The sequence below is a fragment of the Meleagris gallopavo genome, chromosome 6 (assembly GCF_905368555.1).
Source record: "Meleagris gallopavo chromosome 6, MGAL_WU_HG_1.1, whole genome shotgun sequence".
NCBI lineage: Eukaryota > Metazoa > Chordata > Aves > Galliformes > Phasianidae > Meleagris > Meleagris gallopavo.
This window is the reverse complement of record NC_139409.1, coordinates 24597454-24615125: the sequence shown is the minus strand read 5'-3', so window position 1 is coordinate 24615125 and position 17672 is coordinate 24597454. Positions and strand designations below refer to the sequence as shown.

Sequence of the window (17672 nt, the reverse complement as noted above, 5' to 3'; positions counted from 1 at the left end):
ATCGTACTGCTTAAATTTTACAGGATGATCATACTGCTTAAATTTTACACATGCATGCATGTATACATAATGCACTTATACATAACACGTACACACCCACACACCTGCACCCCCCAGGTTGCCCATCTGTGAATGGCAGGCAGAAGCCCCCTGGTCAGTACGTTCTAGAGATCTTTCTAGTATGAAAAGACCCCTTAGATATTTTGATTATCAAACAGGTAGCAATACAAACAATGTAATTAAGCTTTATGAAGTATAGATGCTATTCCAGTGTGAAAGCTGATTTTTAGCTGACTAGGCTGTTTACCTTCTTTCCCAGTAAGATCTCAACCATGTAGTGTGACTTCCTTATCATACAGTAGCTCTACTTTGAAGGGATTCTCAATCTGTGTCTGCACAGTAAATGCAAGTCCCCCAGCTATGTATTATACATGCATAGAATGGAGGGAGCTACAAAAGATGATGTCCACTGCAAAGCATCAACACTGAAAATGATTAATCTCTCTTTAAAAGTAATGTAAAAACTTCACTTCCTATAGCTTAAAATCATATACAACAGTCAAGTAAAGCAGATCTTTCTTCTGAAGGCACCAGCATTCAGAGAAAAGTACACGCTTGATGACCCGATAAAGACAGTCTTATTCCAGTCCCTCCTAAGAGTGGATAATTTCATTAAGTGATTACTGCTTACATGCCCAATTAAGAAGAGAGAAAATATGAACCAACACGCTTTAAGGGCTTTATAGATGAAGAAGAAATACTTGTAGTTAATACGACATATGACAAGCAATTAATCTAACCAGGACACAGCTAGAATCCCAGTTTAAGAAGGCTTTTTTTTTTCCTCCTCTTTTTTTTTTTTTTTCTTTCCTTTTTAAATAACATTTACTATAAACATTAGCATTGGTCAAAGTGGAGCAGACTAACTACAAACACTGGCCAATAACTGTGATGATTTTGATATATCAACCACTTTCTCTAAAGCAAATGTGGGGAATTTAAAATGATGCAGTAAAACTAACTCAGAACGCCCATTCTGAGCCTTTAAATGCAGGAACTCTGAACTGAAAACTAAGAGCTGGGTGACCAAGTGAAGGCACAATCAGTAATACCTCATTTTCTGCTAACTTGTGAAAATATTCACGACAGCCAGGCTTTAGTAAAAACTGGACAATAAAAGGTCTGGAAGAACTAATTAGTATACACATATATTTAAAAGGAAAAGAAGGTAACATTAGCATTATTCATATCCTGGAATTATATCAGACACTTGCCAGGTGATCTGCTCTAAAGGAGATCTTAAAAGTCTAACACATTCAGCAAGACTTGCTATTTCTTCAGAACAGTAAAAGTAACAATAAATTATTTTTTGTTCACTTTTTTACCGTGCACTCAACCTCCACTATCTCTTCCTTGACATTTTATATCTTAATAGTGTTTCTGTCTTCCCAATTGACAAAAACAGCCAAAGAAATTGTTATTTACATTTACGTGGAATCCTTAAATAGCAGAGCTATAAAAACAATCAATGTAATGAGGATATTATCTGCAAATTCTGATACAGAAGTTTGGGTTTTTTTCTAACAAATTTGGGAACTCAGCCAAAATAGTGCACTGCGCAGTGTCTCCATGCAAATAGCCATGGATAATTGTAAATTTACTTCAGGAAACATGGCCCTTCTATCTGCTACATTCTCAGCTTGTAGTATTAAATTATGCCAAGAAAGGTCACAAGAGCTATAACAGAATGACTGCAATTCATAACAAAGGCTATGTCCTATGAAGATAAGTATCACAGCAAGGTATATAATTAAGAGTGGCTATAACAACAACATATAAATTAGGTACTTATGGATTAAGCAATCCCTTGGAGGATTCTCTCTTGCCCTGGAAAGCGTGTAACAAGCTCCTTAGATAGAAGGCAATAGCAATTGAGTATTTGAGGGAGAAACAGGATAATAAAATAAACCAAAAACCAACACACAGTAAGAGAAAAAAATCTTAATTCACAATCTAAATGCAGCTCTCATTTTTGATGGTTTATTTTAATACACTTACTGGTATGGTTTCCACCCATTAAACCTGCTGACATCTGTTGGCTAAAGAGCGTATGTCAGATTATCCAGAAGTGCCATATCAAATAAACATGAACTGCTTCTTAAGGTGACAGTAGGGAGATGCAAAACGCTGCAGCTATTATCAGATTTTTTTTCTTTCTTGCATCAATGTAATAATCCCAGGTGCCCTGCACACCAGACATACAATAATCTTCATAAATCCTAATTCACAGCCATACCATCTGTCAAAAATATTTTTCATGTCTCCTAATAGACGTGCTATATAATTGCTCTCACAGTAGGACAAAAATACACGGTTGCACTAATTTGCTTTACCAGTGGAACAGCTCATTACAAAAAATAACCCCATCACATTTCGGGGGCTTCTAGCACTCTGCATATACAAAACTAAACACTTCCATTTGGTTACTTTCTGTAACCTTGAATTCCCAATGAAAGCAGATAAAGACTGAATTATCTGGAATGGAAAACCCACAAGCATGAAAAAACCAATCCATAATATCTCTTTCTATTGTGATGGTGTTGCAGCTACAACTAGCAACTTTGTGATTCACGGACACAAAGAGACAAATCTAAATTCCCAGTCCTGCAGAGCACTGAGCACTTTGGCCCACATCCAGAAAAGCACTTAAACATGTATGCAACTTGTAGTCCACAAGCCTGAAGCAGCATCTGTGGGACAACACATGCCTGGGATGGCGCATGCTAATGCGGACGGTGCATGTCTGTGGGGTGCTGTGAGCTTGATTGTGCCCAGAGAACTCATTACCCTGCCTGACCTCCAAGTTCCCTAGGATTAAGTGGGCATCAGAACCCTTGCAAGCTCGTGATGGAGAAGATGCTCCACGTGGGACTCTTCACAGCAGGAGATTCTGTCTCTGCTGTGTAGCAGAGTGAAGCTGGCCAGTGAAAACACGAACGAGGCTGTAGATATCTGCAGTTCCTCTAACAGCACCACACGCAACATGGAAACCTCACAAAAAATGCAGATTGCAGGGACTGCCACTGCTACAGGAGCTTCAGTTAAATGTTGCAAGTTGCAGCAAAACAATCTTGTCTCAAGATTTAATTTGTGCATTAGTTTTATATAAATAAAGCAATACTGCACAAAGATATGTACTTGAGAATTCAATAGCTGTGTAGAAAATGAGTCCAGCAGTACCTAAATGGGAAATTCCAAAGGCTACAATGGTTACAAAAACATACTCCAGAAAACATGTTCTTCAAAAAAATCAAACACAACCTCATTTCCCTTTCAGATAAGGAAGTGACCCATAAACAAAGTATGACTTTATTCTTTAAGCCATATTTCTAAAAGAACTTATTCGTGTTCCACAAAGTCAACACCTATTAAGTTGTCAAATGTATAATGTGTTAAAAGAGAAGCAAGTTTCCAGCAACTTCTCTGTTCAACTATGCATGGGAAATATCTGGTATTACTTTGCAGCTTAACAAATCTATTTTAACGTAATATACTATGTTTCTGAAACATACTTGTTTTAATGATTACAAGTTTATTCTTTCAATTAAGGTCCTATGGGACATACTGAGTATATAAAACAACGCTTTTCCAGTTTTCTTAAATTAGTAGATTTCTCCCACAAATTTATAAAAATACACTCACTGCTGTAAATAGAAATATTGCTTTCCTAACAGCCAAATCTATCAATTTCATTTCCATGATCTCTATTTAATTTGAGAAATTGAGAACTCCTCCAATTAAACATGAAGTTCAAATACATGAAATCCAGAGACTGGAGTTAAAATACGGTCTCTCAGTTTAACTGACGTTGATTCATACAAGCATTCTGGTGACATGTAAGCCTTTCAATATAAAAAATAAATGTTTATTTTATTTTCATGGTAACACTTGCTTTTTTATTTTGAAAACTGCTGCTTTTCTCTAACTCGTAAGCATGCAGTTCCTATTCTGAAGCTCCACAGAACTACAGTCACTGGCAGCTTGCAACACCTAATGAGAACACCACATTAAGGGAAACTATGTCAGTGAAACCAGTAACCACAATACCATGGCATTTTACTGCCTCAAAATGGCAGAACACCTTGCTCAGATGTGCCTGGATTCAGAAATCAGACTAAAGTTTTGCTATTAACTCTAGCTGATTTATAATCCTGTGTTATCAAAAGCCAAAGCTTTCACTACTGATGGTGAATGAAAAATTTCCATATAAGGCACAGTTTTTAATTAAAAATTAAAAATGAGACTCTAGAGTGCACCCCCACATGCATTGCCCGATCTTAGATTAGCAACAGTGACACACACACCTCTGATACTCCAAAGGCTTACAAAAGCTTAGCAGTAATAAATGCTACAGTGGCGCTGGGATGAGAGAGAGATATGGTTAGTTTTGATATGAGAAAGAGACAGGGAAATAATGGATTAAGGGGAAAAAAAAGTGCCACAAAAACACCACAAAATAAAGTGAAATGTTATCTTGCAAATATCTAAGATGATGTAGCAACAGAAAACAGGCTCATGCTCACTGCAGAAGCACTTTTAAAGCAGAAAAAAATGTGTGTATGCTATATGCTGAAATCTTTTGGAAAGGTATACATAGATTAAATATTAAATAAACAAGCTAAACAAGAGGATGTTCGTATTTACAGTCATACAGCACTGAAACAGAAAGCAAACACAGTGAAGAAAGTCCATTATACTCACACATTTACAACATGTAAGTTACAATGGTAGCTGTGGAAATAACTTATGTAAACATCTGACATTTTCCATCTCTGCTCACTGCACTAATACTTGTACACAATTCATTAACACCCTAGCCACAGTTCCATTGTTGCAAATCTCAAGTACAAAAACAAGATACACAGCAATAACCACACAGCCCAGCCTTGTATCTGCATCCTTTTCCATTCAATATTGGTGGTCATTATAGTATTAGCATCTAAATTTTAATAATGCTTCTTTCATGATGGATGGCAAGAAAGGCTGAGTAAGCACTTAATCAACATATATGAATATGCTGAAACCTTCTGCAGCACGTTCAGACTTCTCACATGAGCTGCTATCAAAGTTTCTTCATGCATGAGTAAAGTAGCAGTCTCCTACCTGTGGAGGCTGGTTGTACATTGGTCTGGTCTCGGGAATTGAAGTTTTATCCTTTGTCTCTCTATTTTGGTCATCAGCTGTGTCACCTATCAAAGTCAGAAAATACCTATTAAGTCACTAAAATCCTTCATCTTAGGAAGGAAGAAAACATCTTGAGTCTTCCTAAAATCAAATTGCACAATTTCTTTAGAAAGGGAAAACTCTGTTGCCAAATTTACATTTTACATTGAACAGAAGCATTGAGAAGCAGTCTGCAAAAACTGCAAGTAAATATGTGTCTAACAATTAAAGTGAAATATACAGAGAAACAAAGAAAAAGAAAGAAAGGAAGCAGGGCTTCTCTTTTTGAAGACTTTAGGACCATTAAGTTCTAACAGTGGCAACATGTCAAGCGGAGGAGACGCAGCAGTGGGAGGATCTGGTGTAATGGCCACAGCTGAGCATGTGTCAGTCATGTCTCAGGCCCAGGTCAAGGCAGGACACATGCGTGGCCACTCCATTCTCATTTACAACCTAGGCTCTGCATATCTGAGCATGAGTGCCAAAACAGAGAAGTAGCATATGCAGAGCATATGCAGAGCATATGCACATCCCTGGTTTTGGCCATCCAGGAAAATTACGAGAGGACAGGCTGGCCACTACTCTTCTCCCATGGCATGGACATGGCTACGTCTGCCCAGGATGGCACTGACAACACAGATACCAGTTTACTTGAAAAGCTGCAGCTGGTGCCAATCTCAGATAAGCAGATCTCAGCAATAAACTAGTGAAAGAGTAATTAAGTGGTATTAGAAAGAGAAGTAACATTAGCAACTTTCTTAAAAATGTAAGGGTAGTAAAACAAATCTACCAATCAAAAAAAAACCCCAAACCAACCCACTCACTCTATCTTTTGTAATTGTCTTTGTCTGAGAGAGGCTGTACGAGAAACTGTGAAGATCCTGTGGTTTATCTCCTTATGCTGTTACTGCTGCTACTCAGCAAATAGTTTGTAAGAAACAACTTAAGAGAGATGAAAAAGATTCAGCTGCATAATTCTGGTTTTATTTGAACTGATGGTGCTTTCTGCAGCAGACTATTTTGAAAGCCTGCATTCTTAAAAAGAGTCCTGCAGCCACAGTTCTAATGAACTAAATGAAAGGTTCAAGTTACTTTAGTTTTACTCCTTTGCTAAGCCTGTGCTTTTGGCTTTGCTAGAAGCAGGGCACCTGGAAGAGCCCATCAGGACAGCGGCCAGCCTCTGCCCATGCCCAATGAGCCTGAAAGCTGGTGGTATCTGGGGCCATGCAGCCTTGCACCAAGCTGTCACACACCTCAAAGGGCCCTTGGGTACACTGCAGTACCTAGTAAAATATCTTATAAAAGCAAGTAGAGATATTTAGTCATTGGGTATGCTTTTAATATGTTTTAATAACTGTAGGTCACTAATGCATACTAGCTCCATTAATGTCTAAGCTTGTCACAACCCTTTCTGGAACTGAAACACGTTTCTCAGTAAACTAGTAATTCTCTATATAAAATACTCCAAAGTACTCGCATTCACATCATCTCTTCTAAAAAAGAAAGGGAGTGGGAGGAGTGGAAAAAAAGAGAACAAAGGAGACTAGGAGTCAGTTCATCTGCATTTCTTCCCCACAATACTCCAAAAAAAAACAAAATTCATAAGCACCTATCATGATACAAGTAATGGCCGGGAAAATATACTCTCTCAAACCTTTAGTTTACATGTAATGAAGGAGATGACTGCAAAGGAAAACTAGCTGTGGCCTTGTAAATGCTACCTGCAATGAAATATTGCAAAAACTTGAGGAGGCATGAAAATAGTCGGCAGGTGCAGGAAAGAGAGACTAAGGGATGATTTTGATACATTTGCAAACTAGCAAATTTAGCAAGATCAGCTTCACCAGAAGTAAGGCTGCTTAAGAGTCAACTACCTGAGGAAGCAGCGGAATGTCCACCTCTGAAGGATTTTCAAAAGAGGTTGAAGAAACATCTGTTATGAATGCTTTCAGTCCTGCCAACACAAGGAGGATGAATGACCTTTTGTGCTCCCTCTCAGTCCTACATTCAATAAAAGATGCAGGAGGATAAACACAGGATACCCCTCCCTGAGATCAGGATTTGTCAGGGGAACTTGTGCTGGCTGCATGGAGCTTTGTGAAGATGTGAGCAGACTGCAGCTAGCTGGACAAAGCCTAGTCAGGAGTGAAAGGGCAGAGCTGGTTAGCCGGTCAGCAGCAAAGGGACAGCTAAGTGAGATCAGTGAGATGACTCACACTGGGTACAGTCGGGTGTATGCATAAACACAGCAAAAGAGTGTTACAAGGGAAATTTTTTCTCTTTGTCCTTACAGATCATCCTCAGAAAGCGCTTGAAAGTTTTTATACTCAAAGAAACAAAAGATCAATTTGATATGTGCTAATGCTATCTGGAATATACTCGTCTTCCTGTGATTAGACTTCCTTAAGATGAAAATAAATGATAGCTTGAAATCAGGACCAAAATGTCAAAAATGTAAAAATGTTCACAAGAAAAGAACAAGAATAGCTTACTGGGAGAGAAAAGAAGTATCTTTTCACTTCGAACTCTGACATCCAGCTCCCACAGGTGGCAAGTTCATAGTATATATAGTTTTTCACAATGCAAGCTGACTTTGTAAACTGAACTTTAATGCAGATCTCTTGCTAAAAAAAAAAGTGCAAATAGGAAAACCTCAGCATCCTTCCAAATTTTCAGTTATACAGTTCTGCAAACATAACACACAAATATTTATAAAGATGAGTATTACTTGAGTTAATGAAGTTATAGGCAGCTGTAGATTAAACCACCTAAAATGTCCATGAGAATAGAACAGTTTTCTGGAGAAAACACTATTTCTGGATTTCTTCTTTGCTTGGTTCCTATCTCAAGTATCCAAATAGATTAATCATCCTAATTTCTATTAGCCCAAGTGGTTAATTAACTTCCACATACCTCCCCAAACCCAGGCTCTCCTAGCTCTATCAGTTCCCAGCCTTATCGTGCTTGCCATAACCAACCCATCCTGTTTTGCCACCCTCAATTTTTTTGTTCAGCTTGCCTTGGTTTCCCATTGACCTCAGTTCTAATCTCTTCCTTAACTGCAAGTCAAAGTTTCTTAAGTGCTTCCCTCTGATCCGGTTTTCCCCTTCTCCCTACAATCTCTTCTTGTCTACCCAGATGTTAGGATGGTGGAGGAAGGAGAACCCCAGACATCCCATGAGAGCAGACCTCTGGGAGCGGGAACCAAGATGGGTAATTTTGAGCACCTTAGAAATTAAAGTTTATAGTCCTTGACTGAAAGAAAAAACACTCTTACAGATTCCTGATACAAGTAGGTATGTAATTATAATTTTGCCAAACTAAGCAATGGAGATCTGGCTCTGAAAAAATCAAGAACACACGACCTCAGTAGGCAGGGCTATCAGCACTCTCCATCCAGCCTTTCATCAGAACTGAATGCTAAATACTTTGATAGATAAGGTCAGAGGGACCACTGTAATCATCCTGCCTAACCTCCATATAAATACAGGCAATAAGATTTCTTGAATTAATTTGTTTGAACTAGAGCAAGTTTAAAACTGTATTTTAATGAAGAGATAACAGGCAAAATGATTCATTTTACAAGACAATTAGATTCTGGCTCATATATCCTTTGGCTTAAAAGCATTATGCAAAGTTTTAGTCATAAAACTCATATTAAAAAAACTGAAGTAATGTATTTAATACATCATGTACTATTTTGAGAATCTACGCATTAGTAATGAAGGATACTGTGTGCAATGTACTGTGGTTTAAACATCAACAGCATAATTAGTGACATACAGGAGATCACTTGGTGAATTTAGCAGGAAAAAAATCATGCTTATTCCTGAAAAATATTATGTTACTGAACAATGGAAATATATTTTCAAATTTGAAAAGAGAGCAGTAGACAATTATCCTGCTTTCCAGACACTCAATTCTCAGCCTTGGGAGGCTGTTTTTAGGTTGTATTAAGCCTCTTTCAGGTCCAAATGAATGATGTTGCAATCGAAGGTCAGACACAGGTTCTTCTTCCACTCTGTGCTGGATTCCCCAAGTTCTACCAGTACCTTCTTCTTTTCCACAAACTGCAGACAGGTGTTGACCAGGAAAGAAACACCCAGGTTAGTCTGCAGTATGTACAACCCCCTCAGATCTCAGAATTTTTGGCATCTTCAACAATTGGCATTTAGCTGCTTATCCAGACCTCAGAAACTCTTGTATATAAAGGTTCAACCACAAGTTTGGCTTCTACTCAACAAGGAAGTGGGGTTTCTATTTATACTCTTTCCTCTCCCAGCATTTTGTCATCCTCACGCTCTGTAGCCTCTTGATCAACAGACAGCACTTAAAAGTCTATCCCATCCTCAGAAAAGAGAAAAGAACTGTAAATACATGTTAGAGCTTTCTTTAACTTAGACTGCCATTTGACCTGGTGTGGATAAGAATCCAATAAGAGAGTGAACCATGTGTAACACAGCGAGCAGTAATCAGATACCAAATATAAAAATTTCCACCTTCAGCTTCAAAATGAAGATTGTTATTTTCCATTATACTCTACTTAGTTTAAATATTTCCTGCTTGTCACCACTTTTTCTTTCCTAGCTAAAAAATGGCAGGAACAAATAGTATTCTGACTTCTGGTTGGAAATAAAAAGACAAATAACTCTAAGAGAGGATTAGTAGGATCTGAAAACAGGAGATGCCGATGGTATAAAAGCATAGAGGTTTTACTGCAGTTTCTCAGCCCTTTTTCCTACTCAGAAACTCCTTCATTGAGACAGACACAGCAATTTTAAGTCACTAACAGGATGTCAAATTTCAGTTCATTGATGGATGCAACACTGTTATGGTATCAATTCTGGGAAGGTATTTAAGTACTGTAAATCCCTCTCTCCTCTGAACCTATGACTCTCAGGTTCTTCTACAACCTCACTTCTGTGCAAAGGGGTCTGATAGGATTGCTCTTCTCCTGCCTCATTCTGTAGCTTCCAGCTCCTTGAGCATCTGTTTGCTTCTAGTCTAACTCCATCCAAAGTGATTTATTCAAAAGTTCCTCTTCCTTTCTTTGTGAATATAGCAGACAGGCAACCAGCAATGGATGCCACTTTGCTGCCATTCTCCTCATCACTATTTTCAGCCTCAAGCTTCGTCTCAACTGCTGTGGATCCTTACAAGAAAAGTCCAAAGCCACATTTAGAGCCAGAGAAGAGTTCTGAGCTGCCAACCCAGAATATCAGTGAGATATATTTTCCAGGTACATCCTGCCCAGAGTGAGGTGTGGACTGTAATGGAGTCGTTCCAAGGAACACAGATGGTAATATCCAGAGCACAAAATTGTGCTGATTTTGTGGGACCAGGATTGTTAACAGAAGGCAAAGGAAAGAACTTTAAAAATATTTGCTAATGATCATGTATTGTATAACAGTACAGCAAACTGTAATAAATTGTAAGTGATTTGACACATCCCATTACAGATTAATATATTACTCACTGATCTACTTCAGTCAAATAAGGCACTAGACATGTGCTGTCTTCTTCAGTGGGAGAGATGGGACACGGATGGGTGGTTTTCTTTTCTTAAAACAGAACTACCAGTTTGTACAGCATTTGTGCCATACAAACTTTACATTAATTCTCGTCAGTTTCTATATGCATATGACCAAGACATAGTAGACTCATAAGAATATATATAGTTGGCAAAACAATGAAGTCATCTTAGTTTCAGATCATCTCATCCTGGTTTCATATTAGAGCTTTTCATATCAACAGCAGTTTCATTTCAACAAGCTAATAATACCCCCTTAAAATCCAATATATCAGCAAAAAGATTCTCCACAGCTGCAATTTTCAGCAAACCAAGAGTTTAAGAGTTCATGCAGCATAAGGGTGAATGAGAAGGAAATCTGTCTAAGCCCATGCTAAGGCACAGGTCTGTGTTAGACTAAGCAGGCCCACAGTAAATCTTTGTCAGCCTTATTCTGAATTTCAACAGCGCTTTTATATCTGGGTATTAAGATACCTATAAATGAAGCTTTTATCAGGAGTAAAACTTACCAGTATCTTCTGTAATTATTCTGATGAATCATAAGAAAATTTATATAAACACTGCAGAGTGAGGATTCTGAAAAAATAGTTTCTTCAAACTTGTGAAAAGGGAGGTAGAAAAATGTAACAAGGTAAACATTATCATAAGTGTTTTGCATTTGCAAAAGCAAATTATTAAGTGGAATTATTAAGAGGAAAAGCAATCACAATACTTCCACACCAAGCAAAAAGAAACACTGAGGATCAATCCCATTCCATTTTATTGGTTTGATGCTTCCACACAAGTACCTTCTCCATTATGTGCCCCTACCAACCTTTCTAAGTAGCCCACAAAACCACTGAATTCCTTCACCACTTTCAGCAGCCCTCACTCTTCCATTCTGCTGTTTGGAAATCCTGTTCTTGAGTTCATTACTTTATATGCTGCCACACCTTCCTTATCTTAGATTATTATCAGTGTCTTGCTACCCAATACATCTTTAGCGCTGAAGCAACCAGTGCAGTACAGATGTGAGTAAGGGCTTACAACGCATTCAATCACTTTATAAGCAAGAAGTTGAAAACACCAGCCACGCCACCAAAGTGTAGGTCCTTCAAGTCACCTTGGCCCAACAGTCATGCTTATCTGGATATGTGTGCCCATGCCTAAGGGAGAGCTTCCAAACTCTTCGCTACTCATCCCACGCTAAACAAACTCACAGTGCTCTACAGATAATCCACAGCATATCTATGATATGCTAACATTTTTCATGAACGTTGTCTCTAAAAAAATTTTACTTGATTTCCTGGCACACACAGATTAGATGCCATAGTTGAACCTCCACGTATATTCAGCTGCAGAATCTGAAATTACTAAAGAATCTTCAGTCCTCCCTGTCATTCACCTTCTCTGTCAATAGAACCCCTCCTCTTCATATAAAAACAAACACAACCTTCTAAGCCCAAGTGAATCGTACTTTACGGGGGAAAAAAGCCATTTCATGTACTTTTTTTTTCCCCCTCTTGTTTTTAAGAAAGTTTTATAAATTAATTAGTCTTTGTTTAGACTTACTGAATAATAACTACTGAATAATAACTAAGAGCTTACTGCCATGGCCATCTAAACCAGCTTAATCATCCCGTAGAATAACTAGATTGTTTTCAGGCTAAGAATAAAACAAGAAGTCCCTTAAACTTCTTAGATGTTTGGAAAAGTTCAGACTTAAATTATATTATCTCTTTCCACCTCATTCTCAAATCTGCTTCCTGGGTAGTGACTCATTATAATCCACCTTTGTTATATGGATAGTCTGGTATGCAGCTATTGCAAAAGAAGCAGTTTGAAAGCTCTCTTAGGGTTACAGTTTCTTCCTGGATCCTTTTTGTTTTTCTAAGAGAGAGAAGTAAAGATAATACTCTCTGCCTTTATTTGCTCTATTTCTCTTGCCTAACTGCATCTTTACCTTTTATGAGGATATGAAAGTCATGATCTACACAATCCCTCTTGCATTTTCTTACTTTGATTGGAAGGATGATAAAAAGTTTAAACTCAGAACAATGAAAGTCTTTACCTCCTCGTTCCTGATGAGCAAGCAGTAAAAGGCTATGTGGAAACAGTAACAACAACAAACTTAGCTGAAGACAATGACACAGCTCAGAGTACAGAGCTAGTGAGCAACCTTCCCTTAAAAACATTTTAACAGCATTACTTTCACGCTATTAGCTCAACTAACCTAGAGAGAAACATTTATAACAACGATCCATCTTTCACAATGAAATTAAGATTTTTTCACTGTCCGCATGTCAGCCTGAGGCTGAAGCCTTCTCCTGTTTTGTTCATGGTATGGTTCATTCATCCCAGTCGGAAGAAAACAGCGTATTGGAAGCCACCTTGGTCAGCAGAGAAGAGCTTCTCCTAGCATGTAAAAATCTGCAGTGTAGACTCCCCGATCAGTCTCTTGGTTACACTGTAAAACTTCACACCACTAGATCCAGCATGTATTAAAATGATTTGTCTATCAAAAATTTCAGTGAGAATAGTCTCATATTTGCATGTGAGAGTTGCTACATAAATGCAAATCAACAAATATTGCAAATTTAAGATGGTTTCCTAAGGAATTAGATTTACATGACCAAACTTCTGTCCTTGATAAGAAAGAAAAACACTGTCAAACATGGCTGAAAGTGGCACAGAAGAATAAGATTTTTGCAAAATATAATCATCTGTAGCTGGGCAGTAAAATGAGACCAAATATCCTTGCTGAAGAAGAATCCAATTGCTCTCTATTCTTCTAGGCCTGCTGGCAGCACAATTAGCAAATACTGCTGTGGTTGGTCACTGCAAATGATGACACGGGAAGGGTAAGAAGCAAAAGTCACTACATAATGCAGAGAAATAGCTATGGCTATTGTAGAGGGATAGAAGGACTAGGAGATCTTCAAGGAGCTCTTTGAGAAACTGAGGGTTAGGATTATATGGATTCACTGATATACAGTTTGTATGTGAACACGTGACTCACAGGCACTAATACATCTGATGGCAAAAGTTACGTCATAATATCAAAGCTCTTCTTCAACACCTTTCAGACAACAAAGCTTACAGAATTCTGGCTCAAGAAGTTTCCTACCCTTCATTTTTCTAAGTGATTTTCTAGAAGGCAGCCTTGCTGCTGGGATCAATCTATGTACATAATGGCAGTTGTAAGGGGAAAACCTTGTGTTACAACCACTGTTGCTTTTGCATTTCAAACATGTGCTTGCAGTGTATTTATGAGCATAGCATATTTTGTTTTCCTCTAAAAAGAAGCGTAAATACTCTGTTTGGAGTTTGTGTAGTAGCAAATACAAGCTTATGACATCTAAAGGTTTTACACAATGGTTCTGAACATGAAAGAAGGGAAACCTCCATCCAAAAGCAATTAGAAGACATTATTCAGGCACCTCTGCCTCTAAAGCTCCTTGATATATTAATTTTGGTTCACAACATTAATTTCATTTTATTGCTACAACCTTCTGAACTACCTCAGCCTCAGGAAGGAGATCTAAAATCTAAAGGCAAACCAACAAAAGAGGTTAAGAATTAGGCAGTCTCCACACAAAATAAAACATAAATCCATTTACTTTGTCCTCAGAAGAGGCAAAAACAGTACAGCAGCTAATCTTCGGGCAGACTTTTCTCATGAACAACCAGATTCACAGATGATTAAAAGGACAACATAATTTTATGTATTTATTTATTTATTTAGAGCACGTAGGTCAATAATGTGGATTAACTTGGATTAAAGTGTTATTTTCCAATTACTTCTGTGCTTTAAGCTGGTTTAGTATTTCTAGGAACTTTATTTTAAAGCCAGCTTTGTAGGAGAAACTACACTATGGAACTTCTTGTTTACCTTTGACTTGTATGTAAACAACATGGAAATGTTCACTCTAACACATTACCAGTATACTATTTCATTTGAAAGGCAATGAGACAAACAGCATCAAATATTCACAAATTTTTAATATGGATGGCTTCAGTGCATTAAAATGTTTTTAACCTCTGCTTGGATTTTCAATTACATGACAATATTACACAGAGTTGCATCAATTTATAATAATTTAAAGCATCGGCACAAAAAAGCACAGCAGAATTCCTTAAAATCATGCAAAGAGGAAAGTAGGAGCTATTATGGTGGACAAAAAGGGACAAACCATAATTTCTGAAATGACAAAGAAGCTTAGTTCACATAGTCTAAAAAAAAAAAAAAAAGTCACACTAAAATATCCATTTACAAAGATAATAGATCAAAAGATTTGGCTGTTATGTTTTCTCATGGGTTTTCAATGAAACAGCAAAACATTCGCCTGCACACAAAAAACTGACACTAACACTGCCCACAAAGCAAAGAGAAAAAAAATAATCAAAAGAATTGTGCAATATTCTTTTTTTTTTTTTTTTTTTCATTTAAGAAAAATATGCTAGGGCTTTGTACCGCATTCTTATCACAAACGGAAAAAATGAAGAAAGGTCACAGCTCCCTGTTACTATCAATTGCTCATGCTGTGTGATGGCAGTGATCATATATACCTATGCTGTACATCAATCCCTTCCCAAGGGCAAGTTCCCAGGAAGGAACACCCAACACATGGAACTTTTCTGCAGAAAGTTGTCATACAACACAGTTAGAATAGAATGAGTACCTATCTCAAAACCCAGCATAACAAAAACAGACAAGGCCGCCCTACAAAAACAAACTATGCATCTTTAGCAACTCCCTCTTGGCTACTGTTTGAAGAAGTGCCATTCAGTCTGCAGTAACATCACTACCCCAGGGTGAGTTTTCACAATGTGGCTGAGTCAGGCTCACAGCTCCATGTGCCAAAAGAAGCAGCCCTGCCTCTCCCCTAGGTGAAATATCAACCAACATGTATGGAAGGTTTGCAATTTTGATGCATTTTGTTTAAGATGCATTGAAATGAACCCCGAAGATCAAGAATTTTACAAAGATGAGACTAGAACAATCATAATCATATTATTTCCTATTTCTAGCCATGTTTCTAGCCATTTAAATTCTGAATTCAGTATTCACAAAAGCACAGACCAACAATATCATTGTGCTGCTTACATATAAGACAAGCCCACAAAGTAACCCAGCCCACACACAAAGGGCTGCACTATTGGATCCTGTTCAATCGGCTGAAGACTAGCAGATGAAATTCTAGGTCACAAAGACCTGAACACTTGTGTATGACTGGCAGCTGCTATGGTGGATTAATGATTTTCAAAAAACAATACCAAATCCAGTTTCCATCATGCAGTTACTGAATAACACATACTCTACTCAGGAACATATGCTGTATTTGGAACCTAGAATTCTTATGCAATGAAAAATAGAAGGAAAAAAGAAATACAGGAACATAAGCACAAAATGACACTCTTTTGTCCCCCAAAGAACACAGCTTCTGCTCAGAAAACAACTGATTTCATGTCTCCTTCTAGGAAGAGGTGGGGAACACAGGCTGGGTGCCTGCAAGCCCAGTAGCAGGACAGATCCCATACGTGGATGTGGTCAGAACAACTTGGCTGGCACAACGGTCATCCATTCTGGAGCCAGAGAAGTTTCCCAGGGCATCAGTTCAGCTCTCTAGTCCAGAAGGACTTTTGGCTGAATCTGCTGTTTTCCTGATAGTAGTCCCAGCTATCAGGTACCTTAGCAGTGCTGTCTGATGAGAAATTAGGAGGTGATCTAGCAGCTCACTCATGTCTTCTTTTTTCTATCAATCAACCCCTTTGAGCCAATTCACTTTATTAGGAGAGCACAACAGTGACACAGAAGGAATACAACTCACAACATTGCAGAAAGCCAAACAGCAAGACTGTAGAGTTTGCAGCAGGATTAAGGACCTAGCCTTCCCTTAGGAGGCCAAAAAATCAGCCCAAATAGCCTAAGATGGGGAGAATTTCCAGAAGGAATATTTCTGTGTAAAATGTAATAATTTGCTTTTATTTATTTATTTATTTATTTATTGCCTGGATAAAGGGGACAGACTGGGAGGCTATGTGAAGCAGTTTGCTTCCCCTGAGGTGAATTCCTCTTCTCTCTCCCTGGAAGGCCCTGCCCTTGATGTGACCTAACCCAACAGAAATCCACCCACCTTTTTTTCTGAAACCGAGACGGTTCACAAAGAAGCCCAGGGGACACTGGAACTGGGCAAAGGAAAATCCACTGGAGCAAACGTAGCACCTTTGTTTTGGGAGACAGCAACCTCATAAAATCAGATTATCCTCTCTCAAAATCGCTCCTGGCCAAACAACTCTGAGTAAGGTCAGACATGGGAGAAGATAGCATACAGGACTTTGTCTTTGAGATATTCCACTGCTGTTACCATTAAGCTTTTGTAGTTAGACAAAATTCCTTTGCTTTACTGTCCTGCCCCCAAGGGATTAATAAGGGACTAAGGCCTAAAACCAGTCTCCACTTTCTAAGCACCCTGGAGGTTAGAAGACAATGATGGTTTGGAACTTGCTAAAATGTAGGTGTGTACATAAGCACAAACTGGGGGCTTGTTTATTGGAAAGGAGCTGTAATACAGGCACTGAAGCTAGGAGACCAGGTTCCCCATGCTGCTACTGCCCACAGCCTTCCCCAAAAGGTGGCAACCGTACACCTGCTTCTCATGCAGGGATGCATCATTCCATCCTGTGACTAAATTGGAAGAACCACTACCAAATGAAGGTGCCTGCACTCAAACACTCCTGTAAGCAATGATTTCTGCAGCATTCTCTCCACCTGAATGCCTCCCTGTGCAGCCCGCTGCAGGGGGCTGCTATGCAGAAGATTTTGTCGATGATCTCTGGACGTCCCTTCCAGCCCCTACAATTCCGTGATTCTGCAGCACAAAGGATAAACCTAACCTAGGCAGCTCTCATGGAAGACTACAATCAGAAGAAAAGCTCT

General features: G+C 38.5%; 1 protein-coding gene across 3 annotated transcripts in view; it reads right to left on the bottom strand.

Annotated features, from left to right (window-relative positions):
- The window catches only part of UMAD1 (UBAP1-MVB12-associated (UMA) domain containing 1), a 70515-nt gene that overhangs the window by 12305 nt on the left and 40538 nt on the right, over positions 1-17672 (bottom strand). For all 3 annotated transcript variants that reach the window (XM_085227502.1, XM_085227504.1, XM_085227503.1), the window contains exon 3: positions 5164-5249. In XM_085227502.1, coding sequence (XP_085083628.1) covers positions 5164-5249 — 86 coding nt within the window. The remainder of the gene's footprint in view (positions 1-5163; positions 5250-17672) is intronic.